Here is a 21695-nt window from a genome sequence, read left to right on the forward strand (position 1 = left end):
TGTCTATCAATACAAATCTTCGAAGTTTTTGTGATATAAAATGGACATAGATTTGATTCAAATGCTGTACCATAGTTTTATTTACAATATATTTTTATAATTTCTGACCTTCCTAACGCGTAAACACAACAAAAGAAAGAATAAAACTTATCGAAGAAAAATATTTTTACAGTTGAGAGCCACTATTTCGATAAAACTCTCAGGTTCTGAATAAGTCATTAAAATTGGTTACACACAATTAGTACAAGTGCTGCAAAACAAACTAAACTTATACATAGTATAAGATTAGTTCTTCTGATTGTGTTTCAACTTTTAATGTCTATCACTAATTCGACGACTTTTTCTTGTTTTTTTTTTTAGTAAATTCGTACTAACTACCGTGCATTCAATTACTGTAATTACCAATTGGAGGAATGTTTCGGTTCAAATTTGCGCCTGATAAAGGAATTCTATTTTTGAATGCAAATTGGCCTTTTGTTTTTACTTGCTTGTCTTGGCAAGAATGTTAATAGTAAACTATTGTCTAAAGCAGTAACGTATCAAGAGCTTCGCCTTGTATGTTGCCAACTCGAGAGAAAACACTTGGTGCTGTCGGCTTGCTGCTGGCTAGTAGTGGTTTCTGAATTCTCTGAATCTGAACAAATGTTGCTACATGGTAGCGAATTTGAAGATGTTGACGGCGCTTGCTCCTGCAATTCTCGAGTATCTACAGCACCAGTAAGGCAATGGTTTGATTGAGATGGTGAAACGATAGACGATACGAAGCAAGTAATTTGTCGCTTCAGACGAATCAAAGGGCAATTTTCTTCGTTCCAACCGTTAGAGGCTTTTCGTTTAGCTTTACATTGGGCTCTGGATAATGTTATACATGTGTCTGTGAACTTGAGATCTTTCTTGACTGGCAAGACGCAGTGCAAGGGAATTAAAGGCGGCAGAGGTTGGTCTAAAGAAATTGACCCATCACCGTCATCTTCACACTCATCGCAATGACTAGAATCGGTTTCGATAGCATAGGCACAACCGCTCGTCTCACTTCCACTATCTGTTTGATCCATATCGGAACATGACTGGTTTACATTGACGGCCATAGCCTGCATTAGCTCCTTATCACCATGCACATTGTTTTCTTGTAGGAACATAGGGTCGTCTATGATTTCACAGTGACTGCGATAACCTCCTACGTTATTTCCTCCATTTGAATTTAAACTTCGAGAGCTTGACGCTTCACATTCCATACGCTGACTACCGAAAAAATCACTTCCGTTGTCGGGATCCTTCTCCTGGTGGCCTTTGGTCTCTCCTATATTTTGAATTTCCGTGTAACTTGTTCTACAGGAAGGCGTATAAATAACCGCAGAAGCATGGCCACTCCGTCCCGAAGTAAGTGGAGTCCCTTCCTCCCAAGCGTTTGTTGTTGGATCGTAAACCTCGACGATGGCCAAAAAGTTCTGACCATCGTAGCCACCCATGGCGTACAGTTTTCCATCAAGCACGGTTAACGTCAATGCACTTCTGGCAATTCGAACTGGCGCCACCAGTTCCCATTGCTGGGCCTCGGTATCGTAACGCTCGACCGAATCCAACTGCCGTGTACCATCGAATCCGCCGACCACATAGATGTACTGATGGAGTGCTGCAACGCCCGCACCCGAACGGCCGTACTTCATCGGCGGCAACAGCATCCACTCGTTGTTTTCTGGGTGATAACATTCGACCGAAGCCAGTCGCTCGCGTCCATCGAACCCTCCGATGGCGTACAGCAGCCGATTGACGACGGCAACGCCTACGCCCAGTCGTTTGGAATGCATGGGTTTGATCAAGCTCCATCTATCCAGGTCCGGGTCATAGCTGAAAGGAGGTAGATGATTAATTTGACATTCAAAATTTCAAATCATTTTAGTATTTATTACAAATTCCAATTTAAATTCAAATTTTGCCTCAACTAGTGCTACCTAATACTCACTATTCTACTGTGTTGTGATATTCCGATCCTGCTGAGCCTCCTATGGCATATAGGAGCTCATCCATGACGGCCACACCCACTCGATTTCTGGGTACCGACATGGGTGAACAGGGACGCCACGTTTCCGAAATAGGATTGTACCGGTCAACCCAATCGGAATCGTACGATGATCCAGGCGAATTGTTCCTTCCACCTACAGCATAGAACGTCCCTTTCAAGAAGGCTGCCCCCAGCCCTGAACGAGGAACCGTCAACTTGGGTAGCTTTATCCACACCTTGTCATCCACATTGTAGCCTTCGAGCATGTCCAGCGAGTAATGAAAATATCCACCGGCCACAAAAATCATACGAGTCGTGTTTGGTTTGCGTTCCTTCACTTGCGGCTTTTTGTGCAAAGTAAGATCGTCGAAGATTTTGGCTAAATACTCCCGACAGGCTGGCGCTCGACGTAGCACTTGGCACGTCTTCATTTGTTCTTTGAGAAAGTTAGGTGGCAACAGCTGACACCGGACGGCATACAAAATGTGCTCCATTTTCGGGTACCGGTTGTCTTCGTCATACTTGACCCACTTAAGCACAGCATCGTAAACGTCTCGCTCGCCCTGCACATTTAGTTCGTCCTTTCGGATAAGCGCAATCAACTGTATCACAGATAGTTCCAGAAACTCTTCTTCCTGGCAGATCTAAAAAGAAATTTTAAATTTATGTATTTTTTACTAAATTCGATTCAAGAAACTCACTTTAGTAAAATTGCGCTCGATGAATTGGTTGGCCTTCTGTTTCAAAGCTTCACAACCGTGTTGTTCGGCAAAGTTTGCAATTCCTATCGCATTCGTGGCATCAAGTTGCCGTTCCAGAAAAGCGCAACACGCTTCTATCACGTTCGGAACCTGGAACATTGTAGCGGCTGGAAGCAACTGGCAAACGGTCACCTCCGTCACCCGGATATGCCCAGTGTACATGAAAAACAAAATTCGAGCCATCGCCGTAGGACACACCTAGAAAAGATTGATTATCAACATTTAAACCCTTAATTAAAGCAACATAACTTTCTTTATCCATACTAACCCCCTGCAGCTTCACCCGAGACATTTCGCACTCCTTTAGCCCACCGGTGAACATGGCTTTAAAGTAGGGACTCGCTGCCGACAGAACCACTTTGTGGGCTTGGAACGTTTCCTGTTCAACCTCCAACGTGACATCCGTTAGCATGTGGTGCGAACGCATCATGAACATCATCTTCAAGGCTTCCTTGGCGTAGTTGGACATGAAAAATGTCATGTCGCCCAGCTCTTCGCGAGTTCGTGTCGTCGTGGAGCCGTCGTCGACCAATCCACCACCCAAACCACCGGGACCGTCCGGATCGCCCGGATGTTCATTGAAGAAATCTGCTGCGGTTTCCATAAGCCTCTCCCTAGAGTGGTGTGCTCTCCGATTGCTCCTCCAGCGCCGATGTCTGTGGAAAAATTGCATGAAACATTGAAATTTTAAGATAAGAGATTGTAGATTTGTACATTTCTTCAAAAGAAGCATCCCATAGTTCATTTAACCGTATAAATATCCAGCAAATCACATAAATGTCAATGACCTCATTATACCACAGAGTTGGTTTTACGGTGATAGATACCCCTTCTTTTGTTTTAGTAAATGAAAGACAAGATTACAATGCCTATATTATAACTGTTATCAAGAAAATTCTAAGGAATTGAGTCAAATCGCTTATGTTTGGTACACATTTCGAAGTCCGCTTTCTACCGAATTGATAACAATTGTGGATGTGGGTATCATAAAATGAGCGAGTGAAATATTTCTTGTGATTGCTAGTGGGAACAGGCTATATTAAGGCTCATTTACAGTTCTGAAAATGAACGTGAACGGAATCTTATTTCGCCAATAACTCAACATAACTAGTATTTGTAACATATAGTGGAATCGATGAAGAATGGTTGAAAGTTGAATTTCGAACCGGACAACCAACATGTTACAAATCCTAGTCATGTTGAGCTTTTGACGAAATAAAATAAGGTTTTCGGCACCGCGGCTTTCTCCGTCGTGTGCCAATCGAGAGTCACTTATCCTGGATTAGAGCCTATCAAAGCATACGATCGGGACTGTTTTATTGTTTCGACTTTTTTTTATTAGTCGATTACCCAGGTGGTAAAGCTATTTACGGACTGCATTCCGGTGAGTCACCGCTTCTCCACTGTTTGATACTCTGAGACCACGGGTGCTACTGCTATGTTCGGTTGCATTCCAACGATGGAGTCAATCTACACCGGTCGTGGACTGGTGCTGGTTCCAACTTCTCATGATAGTCATGATCCGAATGTACCCGTCATAATCCGAGTGTACTTGTCGTTGACCACGTGCCAAGTATTGGCATTTTCGCATATCCTCTGCACAGACGGCAGGCATGTTCGTGCGTACCTCTTCAAATATTGGACAGCAGAACATCAGGTGCTCCGGCGTCTCGACTATTCACCGCTGGTTGGGCAGAGACCACTGTTAGTATTCCATGAAACGTCCGTAACCAGTTAGGAACTGCGTCATGAAGAAATCCCCCTCACTATGTTTTTGATCCATCCAAAAGTCGACATTTGGGTCTACCGGCCGCTTTCCAAGCTATCCTACAGCTGCATCGAGGCATCTCTATACAACCCGTAATTTTATCAACTCTGCACGCTGCAGAGCTTCTGCAGGTGGTACTACCTCTTCACACCATTCTGTTTTTCCTGTGATTGTCGTTCTCGTCTTGCACCCTGATCCTCTGACTCCATCAGTTTCCTCTATCAGAATGCCGGCGTCGTAAATTCGTGTGTTGTCGATTACCTGCTTGCTACATCATGCTCCAGCTATGACATCGTTGCCTTCACTGAAATATGGCTGAACGACCACACGCTTTCCATTCAGATTATTAGTCCAGACAATGCAGTCTTCCGATGCGACACCAAAACAGCAAAAATTCAACCGGTCATGGAGTGTTACTTACTTGCTGTGAAATTTGGCACAATTTTCCCGTTTGTTTGGATAACGTGCCGCTTTTAAGCCTAACCCTTTTCTGAAGTGTACGTGATTCCCGATCGCTCCGGAGACCAGGTGTTAGCCGAATCTTTCTCGCGCTGCCTCACTAAAATTATCTCTGTGTGCTCTCCCGAAGATAATATACTCGTAACTGGTGATTTCAACCTGCCCGGCTTGAAATGGCGTTCTTCGCGAAGTGGTTTTCTGTTTCCGGATTCCATACGTTTTTCGTTTTCGGCATCCTCCAACATCTTCTTATGCCGTATTTGTTTTTATCTTGGAGAAAACCAGTGGTGCACTAACTGCTGTCATCTTCGTATGAAAAAAAAACGCTTTGACAGCACTTAGTGCACAACTAGTGGACCACCAGAGTAAAAAAAAATACGGCATTAGATAGCTTAAGTACAGCGACTGCGTCAAATCAACAATATCGAAAATGAAAACGGTCGTTTACTATCTCACATCACCCCGCCTTAGTAATCTCACTCGATGTTTCCGATGATGCTCTCGCAGATAAAACGGGATCCTTCTAACATGATTTCAAGAATGCCGACTTTGTAGCTATCTCTCTCTACCAATTGAAAAGATGAACTAGATTTCTCTGATACTATCGCACCTGCCAGCGATATTTCAAGAACAGTCCGTAGTCGTTCTGGAAGTATGTCAAAAACCAGCGAAAAGAATCCGGACTTCCGGGCCACATGTACCTGGACGGCGATATTGCTAGCACTGACCCTGGAATCTGCAAACTGTTCGCTGAGAAATTTTCGAACATTTTCACAAGCAGGTCAATTCCTGCAGAACAACTGACCAGGGCTGTGAGTAATGTTTCACCTCTAGGCTCTTCTCTAAATAGTATTCTCGTCGACGATGCAGCCATCTTGATAGCAACAGCCATACTCAACTACTCTACTTCTAAGGGCCCGGATGGGATACCAGCTGTTACAATTGAAGTTAATATAAGTTGATTCTAGTCCTAAATGATATGATACGATAATTTGGCAACCAAAAAACCCATCCCCATGTTGATAATTCATAGCGTGTCGTTAAAATTTACCCAAACAAACGACAAAATACACGGCGTGTAAAATACACGAGTTTAGCGTGAGGTGGAAAACCCGGGAAATGTCATTATCATTTCCGGGTACGAAGAAAAAAGATCGCCACGAGAGCGAAGTGTAGCGCGGCAGTGTTTTGAACGGGAAAAATCCGAGGAAACCCGTAGAGGATACGACAGCTTCCCAGCACGAAACTGAAAGAAAAAGGTATGTTTCGCTTTAGCTCCGAAAAGGCGCATACTAGCCACGCGTCACGTGCTCGCGGAAAAAGCTAACAGGGCAGAGCCCCACTGAAAGGTGAGACACCCTGTTAAACTAATCGGCCTCTAGGTGTTCTCACACCCACCTAAAAGGGTGAATTCGAACAAGAAGGAAGCTCAAGGCTTCGGAAAAAAAGAACAAGAGGGTCGCTCAGGTAAGACGCCACTTTCGGAAAAAAGCCTGCAACCTTTTCCTTTAACAAACGCCTTATATTCAACACAGGCGGCCTTTTTTTTTATCCCATCTTCAAGCACCTTCGCCTCGGGGACGAAATTTTCGTCGATTCCCGCTACATTCGCAGGAGGAAAGGTGGCAATTAGCCATTCAACATCACCGGAAGTCTCGGCTGCAACTGCTTGCCTCGCCTCTGCCACAACGCGCCCGCGCTGGCAACATCAAAGGTGGTAATTAGCCATTTAACATCACCGGGAGTCTCGGCTACAACTGCCTGCCTCGTCTCGGCTAGAACGCGCCCGCGGTGACAACATCATAGTCTACGGTGCCCGCAGGCGTAGTACCAATTGTGGTGACCAGCCACTCAACATCACCGGCAGCTCTTGCTGCAAATCTCTCGCTACATTCGCAGGAGGAAAGGTGGCAAGTGGTAACACCCCGTCATCGGCCCGCAGTGGGAACATCAACGGTGGTATTCAGCCATTCAGCACCATCATCTAGATTCGTTTCTACGGCGCCTGCAGTCGTAGTACCAATTGTGGTGACTAGCCACTCAACATCATCGACAGCTCCGGCCGCAATCTCGCACTGCACCTGCAGTGGTTTAATCAACTGTGGCATTTGGCCATTCACTACCATCGGCAGTGGAGTAATCACTGCATCCGCGGTCGTCGCACCAGCGGTAAAACCATCAGTGGCATGATGCCGGAGGCGGCGAGAGGAGGTTTGCCCACACCAAGGCGGAGGATGAAAAGCTTCGTGGCCACTCAGTGCGCTGCAGCGCCTTCATGGAGGATGCCGTAAGTGCAATAGAATCTGAATGAAAATGTGGGTAAAAATGTTGCAAAAACTATAAAGTAAACTCAAATTTAAAATTTTCGAGCATTATTTATTTCGTAGCTTCGTCTACGGTAAGCCCTTTATAATACAGCTACTTTTATGAAACGGTTTATGCCTCATCTGCTAACACCTATCAGGCGCATCTTTCAAGTATCACTGGACGCGCAATCTTTCCCGTCTTGTGGTAAGAAGCATATATGTTTCCTGTTTACAAAAGGGGAGATAAGAAAGATATTCACAATTACCGTGGTTCATGCCTAAACGATCAACCACAAACTTACTGACGTTCATATCTTTTGTACAAGAAAGCTATGCCATGAGGGCCCAAACCGATGCTATTTATACATAGGTATTTGTCTGCTGCATTTGATAAAATTAACCACGAGATTGCTCTCGCGGTTATCCGTTCATTCTGGGGAATCTTTCTCGAGACAGTTTCTTGGCGCTTCCGGAGTGCCGCAAGGCAGCCATCTAGGACCAATAATTTTTGTTATCTATTTTAATGATGTTCTCTCGCTTCTCGATGGCCTAAAACACGCTTAAGCCGATGATTTGAAACTGTAACACACTATAAATGGTAAAGACGACATCGACAGTTCAAAATTTTTGCTGACTGGTGCGACAACAAATCGCAGTAAATGCTCGATCATACCTTTTTCTCGCAAGCAGCACCCTCTTTATGCCGCTCGGTGTTATTCTCGATCAACTGTTGAGTTTAAGACTCACACGAACTACGTTGTACTCAAAGTCTCTAGAAATCTTGTTTCTTGTTTGGCGTGGCAAAGGAATTTAAAGATGTGTACTGCGCATAAAAAGCCTATATTGAAGTGAAGTCCGTTACGTTCTTGGGTATACTTCTGCTCTCTGGTGCCTTTTCTACCAGAATGGAGCTAAACGAATCGGGGCTATCCCGCGGCGCTTCATGCGATAGGCCCTTCGACACCTGAACTGGCAAGATCCTTTTCGTTGACCCAGTTATGAAAATCGTTACCGCCTGAAAGACTTGGACACGCTTCAAGTCCGAAGAAGCGCTACACTTGCTACGGTCGTTGCGGATCTACATCGAGAATTGACTGCCGTTTACAGCTGGAAGCTATTCCTCTCAACGTGCGACCGCGAGAAACCAGAATTTGCAACTCTACGTTCCCGCTCGGCTGAATAACTATGGATCTAACAGTGCTCTTATAGCTATGTGGTTAATCTATAGGTGGGGACAAACAAAAACTTTAGTATTAGTTCGTTGTATCCATACAGTTGTTTATGAACGATTGTGACGTAACGCGACGCCTTCATGGAGTCAAGTATTAGGCGTCCAAATGTAGCCATAGAAACATTTTAGAAGGAATGTTTGGGACGCAAATAAAGTTGTTTATTATTTAGAACTCATAGCGTCGCCGTATTGAGCGTCAGGAAGAAAAAGCGTAAATAAAAGGGTGCTTTGATTGTGATTTTTCATATCACATGAAACATTGCATGTCGTCGATGAATGGCGACTTCAACGTCGAGATGCTCATGAACGATTGTGACGTAGCAATCAAAACATTGAAAAAACTGATTCTCACACTCGTGCAAGGGTACTCTTGTTGTCCCCACCTATAGATAAACCACATGGCTCTTATAGGTATCTTAAAAACCTTTAATCGTTTTTCGGAGTTCTTTGACTTTGGCGTTCCCAGAAATGTTTTCCGTAGAAACGTATTAATCAAGTCAAGAACCATATAGATATATGTAAATTTTTATTTGTAACCTATAATTAAGTTACCATTAGGATCTAAATTTGAACTGTTAATTTTTATACAATAAACAAAAAACAATGCGTCATAATCAATCCGATGCAAAATCCGATTGGGTGTTTATTAAGTCGCATTTCAATGGAAGTTGGAGAAAATTTATCGCTGATTGAAGTTGTCCGGCGAGCGAGCGGCGTGACGCTTGTTTCGCTAATATACCTAAGCCGGTTCTACCTACAGCTGAGCCACGACAAATGAAGGTCCAACGCACTGGCTCTGTTTGTCTGTTTGTAGACAATTCGCGCGCGCTCTCGTCGTGTCAGAATGACTAAGCACCTTTTCGTGGCTTCGTCGAGTTGAGCTTTGGGGAAACCGCTCCACATGATGATAAGATTATTGTCACACTTGGATCGTGCAGAGACTCGGCGAGGTTCTGGGAGAAGGGGAAAAATTTATACAAACAAGACTGTAATTTGAAGACACCGGCTGAAGTTCTTCATGTAGGTACGGTATACGTCTACAGTGTTGGTGGAGTGTTTAAAATGTCGCAGTCCACTTTACAGCTGGACTTGTACGTTACGATTACGATGACTGTTTATAGTTATAATTTGTTCTGGTGGGTGTTTTGATACGAGCTGACGATATGCATACACTGATTGGGGGTCAGTTAGATAGTAAAAATTATCAGATAATTTGCTTTTCTATAAATATGTTAGGGAAAAAAGCTATCAATTTTTAATATGTACTTTGTGTCGTTGTACAGAACTGCAATAAACAAACGCAACATTCTCGAAAATTATCTTCTGTGGAGTGAGAGTGGGTATACACCAAGCACATACATATTTCCTGTTAATCAATCATCTCAATTCAATCCCTCGTTGCTGTCGCGTTATTTCTTATTAGGTTTACTAGTAGGTGTATCAAACGTAATAGCAATCTTGAAGATTTTCGAAGATTGCTCCCTACTAGGTCATTCGCGTCACTTTACGGAGGTGCCATTATGATTACGGGTTTTACACCCCCGAGGCTACAAAAACCAATCTTGCTAGTCATGATGATGCCATAAGAAGCAACATGTTTTGCTAATTCGACAGTTATATTTTACTAACAGAACGACCAAAAAAAAATTCAAATACTAGAACAGTTATTACCCGATAAGATTAATCTAGGCATTGTTCTATAGTTTCAAATCGTTCCTATATAAAAGCAACTCGCCCTGGCCAATGCGTTCAAATAAATATCACCACTTGGTGGGTGGTGGCAGTGAGCAACGTCACGGTTTTAAACACACGCAAATTGTTCGCACATAACTTGCTCGAAACGATTGGAAACGACGCGTGGCTTTGTACAAGATTACTTGCGACCAAGTAGCGACATTTCTAACGCACGACTGAAATATATCTTCCATCCGAAGTTGTAGCGCTTGAGGAATGTGCAACTCATCGCCCCACTTTGTGTATTATACGCATTAGGATGGAAAGCTAGCCTGGCAGTTGCTGTATTTTTGGTTGATTCGATTATGTTTTTCCTGCCAGTCTTAACCCTTATCCGCCCCTGAAATTTGTACCCTTTACAGTCCCTGGAGTGTCAATTTGACGACACTCCTGACTAAAACCGTAATATATCTCTCTTGTTTTTTAACCGATTTTTACAAAATTTTGTTTTGTAGTTTTGAAAACCTTGAAATGTAACTCAAATATGTTTCCCGGACCTTTTCACCTAAAACGCTTCAGTTTTACGTTATTAAAAGTCTAAGAAAAAAATTCGAAAAACATGCTTAGGAAAAAAAAATGTACCTAGATTAGCTACGGAATGCTAAGACAAAATTTAACTTAGTGTCCGAAAGCTTAAGTTAGAAGCTATACGTTGCACATAAGGATATATTTTTTGAGTTTTTTTTTTAAGATCATGACCATAATCTGAATCTGATTGCTTACCATTTCGGCTTCTACTAACATAGGTTTCATAGTCCATCAGAAGACACTCGTCGAACTTGTTCAGTATAGCTTCCAAGCACGGATTTTGGCCACACTATTCTGTTTTATGGTCCGATTTGGCTGTTGGCTAGCTCAATACGACTTGATCGCTTCTCGGAGTCGAATTCTCTTCACGGTACTAAGGGCAGCACCGGATTTTCTGGCCAATTCACGGTCCGACAGATTGGAATTCCTCCTAATCGTCTTCAAAATCTTACCAAGCAGTTTCCGATCGACAGTTCCACTCCGACGATTGGCTTGAGGCTTCCGAATCGTGGTCAATATGATCTTATACCATTTTGATAACGCGGCAATTTGAGCTGTTTAGCTAGCTAGATGCAGACCACAATGGATTTTCCAAAAAAAAACTGTGCAGATTTGTTCCCTTCTTTGGGCTTCCATGTTGATTGTTGATTGTGTACAGTCAATTTGCGGAATGTCAAAAATACATACGTGATGCTGAATGAAGCAAGCTAGCCGAAATTTGGAACCGAAACTATGTTTCCTGTTGAAGTTTGGCTTTGCAAATTTGGACATTTTTGGAGCGGGTAACGCTTGGCGACGAACGTGTTACATAACTAGGAATTCGATTAGTTGAGAAAGGTATCGACCGGTGTTCATCTGTTATCGATAGATCTAGGCATATTTTCCAGTCAATCACCAACTTAGTTGTACCAAACATCTAACCAGTTTATCTGACCGTTTATGGTACGATAAAAAGCCGAAAATCGACAAAACTCTACGAAAGAGCATCAGGCAGGTAGTCATCGATCAGTTATCCTTCCGAAGTTACATAACCAACAGATACTTAGGCCATGAACATATATAGAATTTACATATCGCCAAGGAAAATCAGCTGTGCTCTATCAAGTGAATGCACCATTTTCTCGGTTGAAGCGTATGCTTCGAATGCTGCTGCTCAAGAAGCGAACAGAAATCAAAACACTTTGATTTTGACCGGCTCAGCAATGAAATTCGATTTTTTTTGTGATGGTCTCACAGGCCCATTTGGGTTCTTCCTCTACACCATACGCTTCTTTAGAAGTGGGAAGGACAGTTTGTCCTATGGATTATTTTGTTTGCAATTTGATAGATTCCGTACGACTTGTTTGTCTAACTCCTGCGTATGTCCATCATCGTACAGTTTTATATATGGTGTTTCATCAGATCTTCATCACTAGCCTATGATCCTAAAAAGGTTCATATTTTTAGGACCAGTCATTTTTTTTTCAAATTGTCTGTTTAACGCGTTGTAATACTCGTTTCTTAAAAGCCGTCCATTAAGTAAGCCGGTAATCTCCCGTTTTTCATTTTGAACATAAAAATCAAACTGTTATACACAATTCTCTGTTTCACTGACAAACATTGAGGTATGTCGAGCATTAATGTACTTGGTGTGTATCGATTACTTCGTATCACTACTCGCATGATCTTATTTTGAATTCTTTGCAGGCGCTTTATTTATGTATCAGATGCATGAAGTAAAATTGTAGCGCAGTAGTCGAAGTGTGGCATAATAACAGATTTAACGTAGATTATTTTCGACCAGAAAGTCATATATCTACTTAATCTACAAAGTACACCATATTTTACGGCAATTTTTTTTTATTGTGTAGTCTATGTGAGCTAGGTATTTGACTTGACGAAGCCTTTCGATCTCACAAGTCACAACCCTCGATTGATAACTTGTAGGACTTACTCCTATTTTTCGATTTTCAATAATCATCCAGTTGGTTTTATCAAGATTTAGACATAATTTTCTGTGTTTTTGAAAATTTGCAATATTTTTTAAATCAGCATTTGCTTCTTGTACAACGAGTTCCAACTCATTTCCACTCCAATAGGGGACTGAATCATCTGCAAGCTATTTGCACACTCCCTTGGGGAACTCCTATAGGTTATATTCTCTGTATCGCGAGTAAGATGAACCATATTTTGTTTGTTGCATTTTGTTCTTCATATAATTTTTGAACAGCTTAGAACCGTACCATTGATGCCAATTTTTACCAACACTTCTAAAGAGTTTTGATGTTTTCAGGTTAACGGTTTATTATGAACTAACTTATAAAATACAATTCGTTCCTATTTATAGGCCAGACCCTGTTTACAGTAGTAACAAAGTAACAAGTTACTATGGTTGTTATGATGAACATACTAGAAACATCTATTCAACTGTTTACTAAGACTCTAACTTTTTTTTTTTTTTTGTTTCTGTCACCCTGGTGGTGACGGCTAAAAAGACTCTAACTTTAACAACTTCTAACAGCAGTAACTGGTCAATAGTTTCAAATGCTCTCTTGAGGTCTAGAAACACAGCCACTATTCCGTTTTCAATATTAATCTTCCAATTTCGAAGTATCAAGCTAACTACAGATACAGTTGAATGCTGCTTCCCGAAGCCAGATTGTTCAGCAATCAATAAGTCTTCATATTCAATAGAGCATTTTTACTGTTTTACTGCTAATTCTAGCACCTTTTTTTTAATTTCTAACATGTTTATAGACGATAAAACGTCGTCTTTTGTGCATTTTTCTGTTTTTCTATGGGAACTACTCTAGAACACTTTTCGTGTTTATAACAGTTCTCAACGGATTGGCTAATACCGCAATGAATTCTTAAAAAAAATTAAGGGAGACATTTTCGATATCAGCTGTGGGTTTCATATCGTTTACTATTTCGTCAAAATCTTGACTAGTGATAATTTCGAATGTATAAAATTCTCCACTGTTGTAAATACTCTGATCTACGTAGCCATTAGAGCTTGCCGGAATGCTGTTTTGAATTTCCATGACGCTGTCAATAAAGAAGTCACTGAACCTCTCTGTTATTTTTTTTTCGTCAGTGACTTTAACTCCGTTGAAAGAGCCCGAATCTGTCCTGGTACCATTTGACTTCATCAACCTTTTTATTGTTTTTCACAGTTTTTTTTCCATTACATTTGCGTCTCTCCAGCTCATCTTGGATAGACTGGTTTTTAGCTTCTTTAATTTTTCGCGAATATTTGTTTCTCACAACTTTGTACTTGTACTATTTTCACTTGGGTGCCGGGACACGGCAATTAAGAAGCAGACAAATGTGGAAATATTGCACGCAACAGCTCTACATCATCTTTTGACTCCAGAGTTCCAGCTCAAAACGCTGTACGATCCATAAAACCTGTCATATGACTTGGTAATTGTAACATCGATGGCACTTAAACCATGCAATCATTCCAAAAAACCATTCTGGACCAAATATGTCCATCAAATAAGCCCAGCAGCACATTCTGACGGATTGTTACATGAACAAGGAATCTCGAGAAAAATACAACATAAATGGAACAGTTTATAAAATTAAAAAAAAAAGGAAAAGTCACTTTTAAAATAAAGTGTCAAAAATAAAACCAAAAAACTGAATTTTGTCTACTGAGGAAGCATCTTCATTGGACGGTTTTTTTTTTGCATAAACAATAGACTTTGTTGCTGCTACGAGTCTTGTTGCTCTGTAGACTCTTGAGGCTGTTTCAGTCTTTCGAAAAAAAAAAGGCAGACCAGTTAGTAACTCGTTGCAGCAAACGAAAGAGCCTGTAGTGAAGACCGTAGCCATAAACAGTCCACTTTTGGTGAAGTCCTTAAATTATGCTTTGGTTTTGTACGTGTCATCGTAAGAGAAAAAATTAACCCCCGGCTCGGGGTTAGCAACAAGGGCTGTTACCCTACGCGGAAAAGGTATTCTCGTTCCTTCTCGTTTATTTATTACAAAACGGGTGACTGCGTCAGAGAAGAGCGACAAAAAAATAACCAACGAAAATGATGTATCATCGTGATGATTGAATATTCCCGTTGTAGTACCTGTACATTTTCCCCAATGTTTACTGGTCTGCTCTTATTTTGGTCACGTATATCAGGAACGAGCTTCCATATTATCGGGAAGTAGGTTGTGTTTCCAAGATCTCACTGACCAAACTTTGTTTCCTCGTCTCGGTTATTTACCCAACGATACTGCCGACTCATAAGCAAGTAACTGCGTGTGGAGATACGAGTTTTCGCTTTAATCTTGCCAGAAACAGCTTAATTTATCTCTTCTCTATTTTACATAACATTTTCAAACTGGGTCATTTCACTTCCGACATCTTGCTCATGCTGGATTAGCTCAGAAGTGCTAAAAATTTGCAACATTGCGCACCACTTGAGCAAAACGCACAAACCAGGTTTCCTTTTTCGTGAATACCATTCATATTCAAATTTAACATACATAGCTGGACAAAGTTATCCACTTACTTTTGCTATCGGATCGGCGGCAAGCTCGGGATGAACAGGGTGTGGTGATTGGACAAAATCCAACGAAGGATTAAAATAAAACAGCCTAATTTATCTGCGAGGAGCACTGTGTTTACAACTTTTTCGCGACACTGAAAATATCGAACTGGCTGCTTGTGAGCGAGATGGGCACTCATCTTTCTCGCATGACGGAACGCAGCGCAAAAGAGAAATACGAATTATTGGTAGCGATGACAGCGCGAATGTGCGAAAAAGTGAAAAGAAAATTGCCAAACGAATGACATCAGAAAGAAGAGATGCTTGAAACAGCTGATGGATTTGACATTTTTTGGTAGCATCTATCAAGTACACGCTTAGAGCTTTGCTGCGAATACCGGGTTTAAATTTACACTATTTTCTTATGTATTGGGATAAGGCCAATGTGGTGGAAAGATGTGTATATAGGTTGGGATAAGACCTGCTAAAAAAAATAAAGCTTAAGTGGCTTAAGCTCTTGCTCTTTTGCTTTTTTTTTTTATTTCCATAAGAATGACAGCTAATCTGAGTGGTATTATAGGGAAGCCTATTGGATTCTCTGTTTAACATATGGGAATTAAAATTTAAATTGTATACCGGGATTGCGAGCGCGCCCATCGGCTATTCCTTGCATTCTTTATAGAGAATTTATCGAGAAAAAAAAAACACATTTTATATGAGAGTATATGCGTTCAGTGAATGTTTATACGATGATTTAGGATCTCTCCCTGCTTTTAAAGGAAAGAATATAATATAGGACTTCAAACGTAGAGAGTGTAAATAAGCATCTCCAGAATAATAATTATTCTGGAGATGCTTATTTACACTCATTGATTATTTGGCTCATGTCGAATATGGTTCATTTTAAACTTTTAATTATTAAAAGTTTAAAATGAACCATATTCGACATGAGCCACTTTTGCAATAAATGTGGTTACCAATAGAAAAAATCAACTGTGATTTTCTGAACTTCATGACATTTGCAACGAAGAAAACAATGAAAAAAATACAAAAACACATACGTCAGTAGAAGTAAAACATCTTTGTTCTTTTCACAAAATTTTAAACAATTTTTTAATAGTTATAAAACTATTACTTCTAATTGGGTACCCTGTTGAATTTACCATTCATCGCATTTAGTAAATAGTACTAGCAGACAGTTCAGTATGAAATTATGTAAGTACCACATTTGTTATTGTTATTTTCACTTGACCTTTCAGGTTGATAGAAAAAAAATCTAAATTTATTCATAATAAAACAGAACAATCCAGGCAATACAATTAACCACAATTCTTTTCTATTCTGATGTGAATGGAATTGCAAATTACATGCATCGATTACTACAGAATGTCCTGCCAAACAATTTGCAAGGTGACCTCAGCGCAGCAGCAAACAAATTTGTACCGCAACCAAAAAGTCAATAATCACTAATTAAACAGGAAAAGGGATAGGTTGACGTCGGCAATACGCGTTGGAAGAAAATCACTTGGGATAAATCTTACAATCCAACACTCGATTTGTCTGGATAATCATTGGCCAAGTTGCTTTATAAATCGATGAAAAAATGTTTAGCCTATTGCCCTTTCTAACCGATTCGGACGAACTGCTGGACCAGTGGACCATTGCTCTATTGGCCATCATCGTCATCTATTTGGGCTGGCGTTCGACTTACGTCCGCGAGGATCGTCCCCAATCACAGGCCGCCGTTCTAGTCATCGAGAACAATCTCCACCATCTGAATCGGATCGCCCAGCAGCCAGTTACAATAAATATCCGTAAGAAGAGTTCAAGCTAATGATTGATATCAAATTAAAAAAAAATCTTTTATCAATATGTCACTATTTTTTACCTATTATAGTTCGTAGCTCATCGCAACAGTCGAACATATCCAATGTGACTGAAACGGAAGAGCTGGACCTGGAGAATGATAGCATAGCGTCGTCGATTGACAACATCACCCAATCGATTCTGACGGAGGCGTCGGAATCGGCCACCGGACTGGATCTCAGCGATTCGGAAGCTTACCCGAGCACTTCCGGAGTATCTTCATCGGCATCAGGAGGCCCGAGTGGCGTGTCGAGACTCACGACTCGCAGTAGTTTGAACGAAGAAATCGACCCAGGTCCAGAGGAAATCATCCGTCAAATGGACCAGGATTTGGACGACACGCTTGCGCCGGTTCAGCCAGTAACGAAGGAAGAACAGAACGATGTTGCCGAGGGTGTTCGACAGCGGAAAAATGCCCCGAATATCACATCAACTACGGATACCATTGATGGGCAGCTCGCCGAAGGATCGGACAAAACTAAGGATACCTTAGAGTCCAAACAAATCCGAATCAAGTTGAAGTTTCTCAACGATGATTCCAAACTCGTAGAAGGGAATTTAAACGAAGGCATTGGGGACTTTAAAAAGTATGTACAGATTTTTTAAGGCAAATTTTCCAGACTAACTAATACCTATTCATTCGTTTTTAGACGGAATTTTTCCATTGAACTGGCTGCCAAGAAGTTAGTCCGCCTGGTGTTCAATGGCCACGTGTTACAACCGGACACAAAAACCTTAGCCGCTTGTGGTTTGTTCGATAACTGTGTCGTTCACTGTCTGATACATAACCCGAAGCCCCAGACGGGATCCGGAGAGCTGGTCGGAACGGGTGGCATTCTTGGTGGCAACGACGCACCGAACGGAGTAGGTGGTTTTGGTAATGGCGTTGCGGGAAATGGTAACGATCAACAAATCGGCGGTGAAAGTACTTGGAGAAATCGTCTAGGATCGTATTTTATCTACATCGGAACGTTCATTCTATCGGCTACCATAGCATATTGTTGGTACTGTCGCTTTCAGTATGGGCATCTGTTTAACCTCAACTCCACCATCGGACTCATCGTGACAACAACGATATTCTTAATCATGATGCCCACGATTATCCTAACCGACAGTAATTCCACCAACTAGAACGTGATATGGAACCGATCATCAGGCGCCTTTCATCGTATCCTTTCGTTTTACCTATTTATAAATATATATCGCGGTATATTGTTCGGTTCAAAGCTGATTAGCAAAACACTTTCAATCCCAAGTTTCCTTTCGTTGAGTTTTATAGCAAAGCTATCTCAGTACTGTTAAACGCCTGAATTGCATCTGTACATAGCCTCTTTTAAGAAAAATCCTGATTTTAAAAACGTTTGTGAAATAAGAAAATATATTACATGAATGAAATCCCAAGTGTTTATGAAAATAAAAATGGTTTATTCTGTTTTTGTAAGTACCGAAATCCTTGCACATTCTGTTAAAAACAAAATCAAATCAAATTAACCACTTAATAAGGAATGAGCTTTTTTATGAATCGTTTTAATGGCCTTAGCACCGAAAGCTTCCAATCATCATTCCAATATACATTTTTTCCATTCCTATTAGGCAGCATTCTTGGAAGTGCATAGGGCCCAATTCCGGAAAAACGTTCTAGTCCTGCCAGAAGATCTTTGTTTTCTTTTCTTTTCGCAAGCTAGAGTCAATTTTCAAACGGAAAACAATAAACTTTCAAAAAAAAAAAAAAACTATTCCATTTTTATTTTATGCTGAATCGAATTCAGCACTATCGTGGCAATCGGAACTATTCGATCCTTTTCCGTCATCTTCATCGTCACTGTGCCCAGCGTTGCCTCTTTTCATCTGATTGCGCAATTTTTCAACATGAATCCGTCCGTCATGATTGTGTTCAACTTGTTCGGCATTAAACACTGTTCCATCGTCCACACTCTGGAACAGCGTCGATCGACATCGGATGCCAGAAAAGCAGCGCCAAACTCGCCAGCCTTCCTTGTGGTGGTAAAAGTGACAGTACTGGTAACCCGCAAAAACCAAATTGGGGTAGCCTTCTTCACTGTTCTCTATACGGTAATCTCGAGTGCCTTCGGTGGCGTGCAACTGTTTCCGTCGCTGTCGTTCGTCCACCAGATCATGGATGTGTTGCTTCTCGGGATTTTCTTTAACGTAGCTAAAGTTGCCATCGGTTGAGAACGAAACCGGACACTGTTTAAAGTTGCACCGGTAATAAAAGCTGTCGTTCCGACGGTTTTTGCGCTTGAACATATAACCTTTATAAGAGCGGAATAGTTGTCCAAATTGTTCCACGTTTTTTGTTTCGATCAAAAAGTCGAACTCCTCGATACTCTTCTGTCGTTCGGGAAGCGGATGATCGTGAACGTATTGGTATATGTACTTCTTGATCGTTCCATCTGGTAGCAGCAGGATTTCCGCTCTACAAGTATTGGACTCCCGACAAATGCAAGACTTGGTTCCATTCGGTTTGGAAAGCATGATTGTGAAACGAATCCCTTCGAAAATTATAAAATCTACATTATGAGATGTTTTTGCCACATGATAATCGCTGGAGATTACTGGAGAGTCGCCTTTCGTAGCCTTTGTAATTTTTAACGTGGAATCTAGTTTGTAAGCGTCCTTGGCGTGGTTGTGGATAGATTTTTGTGGATTTTTCAAACACATGACCTCATTCTGTTTAGTGGTGTAAAGTTTAGCCGAGCAGTTCAGAGATTTAAACAAAAGGCAGTACCATTTGAAGCAGTCACTGTTTATGGATTTACGCATGCCGTTTGAGTAAAAGTGTCCATCGAAGGCAAGAACCTTATTTGTTTTAGGTTCTGGATTGAAAAATATTTCCTTAAAGTCGGAACTGGAACCACAGTAAGCTTTCCAATTTGAATCATTCCACAAATATAACGTGGAGCGGCAAGATCTCAAAGTGCAACCATAAATTTTTGTTCCATCTTCCTAAAACAGTTTTCAATATGTATTCAGCTTATAAAAAGAATCATTAGCATGTTTACCCTTTCCAACAGCAAATGATGTTGATGATTTCCAAACAGAACAATTTCTTCTCGATTGGGTGACCGTGGCATCACTATGGGATAACCCTCATCATTCGATTCAATATCGGGAATCTCGTCGATGTAATTTATTTTCTGATCCATCAACTCATCCACATTGTCCGGCTCGTGAACATGTTTATTATTAAGCTCCTGCCAATAGACTTTCCCACTTTCGCAGCCATTGGTGTAGACTCTGGCACTGCAGATGGGCTCCACACAACGCCACCAAATACAGCGCGAATCCTCCCTGTCGATGACTTTAGTTTTGCGATAGCGATTGCCACCTAACACGATGTTCTTACTGCCATGTCCAGAGGTATATACTTTGAAGTTTTCGCTCGACTTTGGCTAGAACGTATTATAGTTCAGTTCAGTTTAAAAATTTCAATCAAACATATACAATTGAAAATTAAATGCCTCCAATCTTAACTTAACTTATATACCTACTTCATTCTCCTTAACCTCTGGATAGTTATCTGATTTGCTGTTCCTATGTTGTTTCGAGGTATTCTTGATTTTAGCAGTACGGGATCTTCGTCTGGGGGTCGGTTTGTAATCTTCATCCGAGCTACTACTAGTACTCCCAACATCAAAACTAGTGTATCTTCTTTTGTGCTTGACGTTAACCCGTCTGTCCGGTTGCGTCAATTCGGAAGAATTCGATACACTATCGAAATTCTCGAATGGATCCGCTTCACTCGCCGATTCTTCGCTGCCAGCTTTGATGACACTTTCGACTGGAACTAGTATATTGTCCTTCGTGTCGTCGATATGCTGTCTGCTTCGAAGCCCCTGGAGGATTCGATCGTTCTGCATGCTTTGCCTTTGAAAATATGAAAACTCCGATAGGCTCTTTACACACCGGGAACAAATGCAGCATTCTGGGTCCAGCAGATGATCTAGATCTACTTTAGCCAAGTCCCTGATTTGGCGGAATAGTTCGTTATCGGGATTGTCTCCGTACGGAAAAACCGATGAAAGTTTGTAGGCCCGTTCGAAGCACAGCCTGCAGATATGGTCCTCTTGATTGCCGGAAGCATACAACTGTATGTTTTCCCTATAGATGATTTTATTGGAAAATCATATTGCATTAAAAAATAACTTTTCGATTTATCACCATTGCTTACCTGGAAGATTCCATAGTGTTCAGCAAGCAGTAGGTACCTGTTTTTGTTTTTCGAATTTTGGACCACTTCAATCAAATTTTGATTTGATTGTTACTTTTTTTTTATTCTACACTGAACGGAATCGGGCTATAGAATATATCAGATTGATCTAATAATTTTAAATGTACAGGGTTTATTAAACGCTATTGATAAAACCAGTAGAAGCTATAAAAAATCCAATAAATTCTATAGGTTTTTATAATTTATCATTGTTAAATGCTTAGCTCAGCGAAAAACATTAGTAATTCCAATGAAATCTAAAAGGTTGATTAAGTATGCATTTCATTAGAGAAATCCAATAACTTCCACTGGAATTCTTTGTGCTTCGTGCTAGTATGCT

At 41.1% G+C, this 21695-nt stretch overlaps 3 protein-coding genes across 3 annotated transcripts; 1 reads left to right on the forward strand and 2 right to left on the reverse strand.

The window, feature by feature from the left end:
• Window positions 1–70: 70 nt before the first annotated feature.
• Window positions 71–15440, reverse strand: LOC129744284 (kelch-like ECH-associated protein 1B). The gene is made up of 5 exons (XM_055736735.1): window positions 15283–15440; window positions 3032–3419; window positions 2704–2961; window positions 1964–2646; window positions 71–1848 (listed from the first exon to the last, which is right to left on the reverse strand). The coding sequence occupies exons 2-5, from the start codon at window positions 3365–3367 to the stop codon at window positions 540–542; spliced, it is 2586 nt and encodes an 861-aa protein (XP_055592710.1). The 5' UTR covers window positions 3368–3419; window positions 15283–15440; the 3' UTR covers window positions 71–539.
• Window positions 15441–16312: 872 nt separating this feature from the next.
• LOC129744310 (uncharacterized) lies at window positions 16313–18538 on the forward strand. Its single transcript, XM_055736785.1, has 4 exons — window positions 16313–16473; window positions 16644–17072; window positions 17156–17711; window positions 17775–18538. Exons 2-4 carry the CDS (start codon window positions 16862–16864, stop codon window positions 18253–18255), a joined length of 1248 nt encoding a protein of 415 aa, XP_055592760.1. The 5' UTR covers window positions 16313–16473; window positions 16644–16861; the 3' UTR covers window positions 18256–18538.
• On the reverse strand, window positions 18529–21417 carry LOC129744297 (uncharacterized). The gene is made up of 4 exons (XM_055736760.1): window positions 21317–21417; window positions 20637–21246; window positions 20148–20537; window positions 18529–20091 (listed from the first exon to the last, which is right to left on the reverse strand). Exons 1-4 carry the CDS (start codon window positions 21328–21330, stop codon window positions 18874–18876), a joined length of 2232 nt encoding a protein of 743 aa, XP_055592735.1. The 5' UTR covers window positions 21331–21417; the 3' UTR covers window positions 18529–18873.
• Between the last annotated feature and the right edge of the window lie 278 nt (window positions 21418–21695).

Source organism: Uranotaenia lowii, chromosome 1 (genome assembly GCF_029784155.1).
Source record: "Uranotaenia lowii strain MFRU-FL chromosome 1, ASM2978415v1, whole genome shotgun sequence".
NCBI lineage: Eukaryota > Metazoa > Arthropoda > Insecta > Diptera > Culicidae > Uranotaenia > Uranotaenia lowii.

Excerpts from the sequence above, each read along its gene's own strand:
- LOC129744284 (XM_055736735.1), bottom strand. The coding sequence starts at position 3,367 with ATGGAAACCGCAGCAGATTTCTTCAATGAACATCCGGGCGATCCGGAC. Across the intron at positions 2,962-3,031 it reads CTCGGGTGAAGCTGCAGGGG|GTGTGTCCTACGGCGATGGC; the intron begins GTTAGTATGGAT and ends AATCTTTTCTAG. Across the intron at positions 2,647-2,703 it reads TCGAGCGCAATTTTACTAAA|ATCTGCCAGGAAGAAGAGTT; the intron begins GTGAGTTTCTTG and ends ATTTCTTTTTAG.
- LOC129744297 (XM_055736760.1), bottom strand. Across the intron at positions 20,538-20,636 it reads CAGAGGTTAAGGAGAATGAA|CCAAAGTCGAGCGAAAACTT; the intron begins GTAGGTATATAA and ends AATACGTTCTAG. Across the intron at positions 20,092-20,147 it reads ATCATTTGCTGTTGGAAAGG|GAAGATGGAACAAAAATTTA; the intron begins GTAAACATGCTA and ends AAACTGTTTTAG.
- LOC129744310 (XM_055736785.1), top strand. The coding sequence starts at position 16,862 with ATGTTTAGCCTATTGCCCTTTCTAACCGATTCGGACGAACTGCTGGAC. Across the intron at positions 17,073-17,155 it reads GCCAGTTACAATAAATATCC|TTCGTAGCTCATCGCAACAG; the intron begins GTAAGAAGAGTT and ends TACCTATTATAG. Across the intron at positions 17,712-17,774 it reads GGCATTGGGGACTTTAAAAA|ACGGAATTTTTCCATTGAAC; the intron begins GTATGTACAGAT and ends ATTCGTTTTTAG.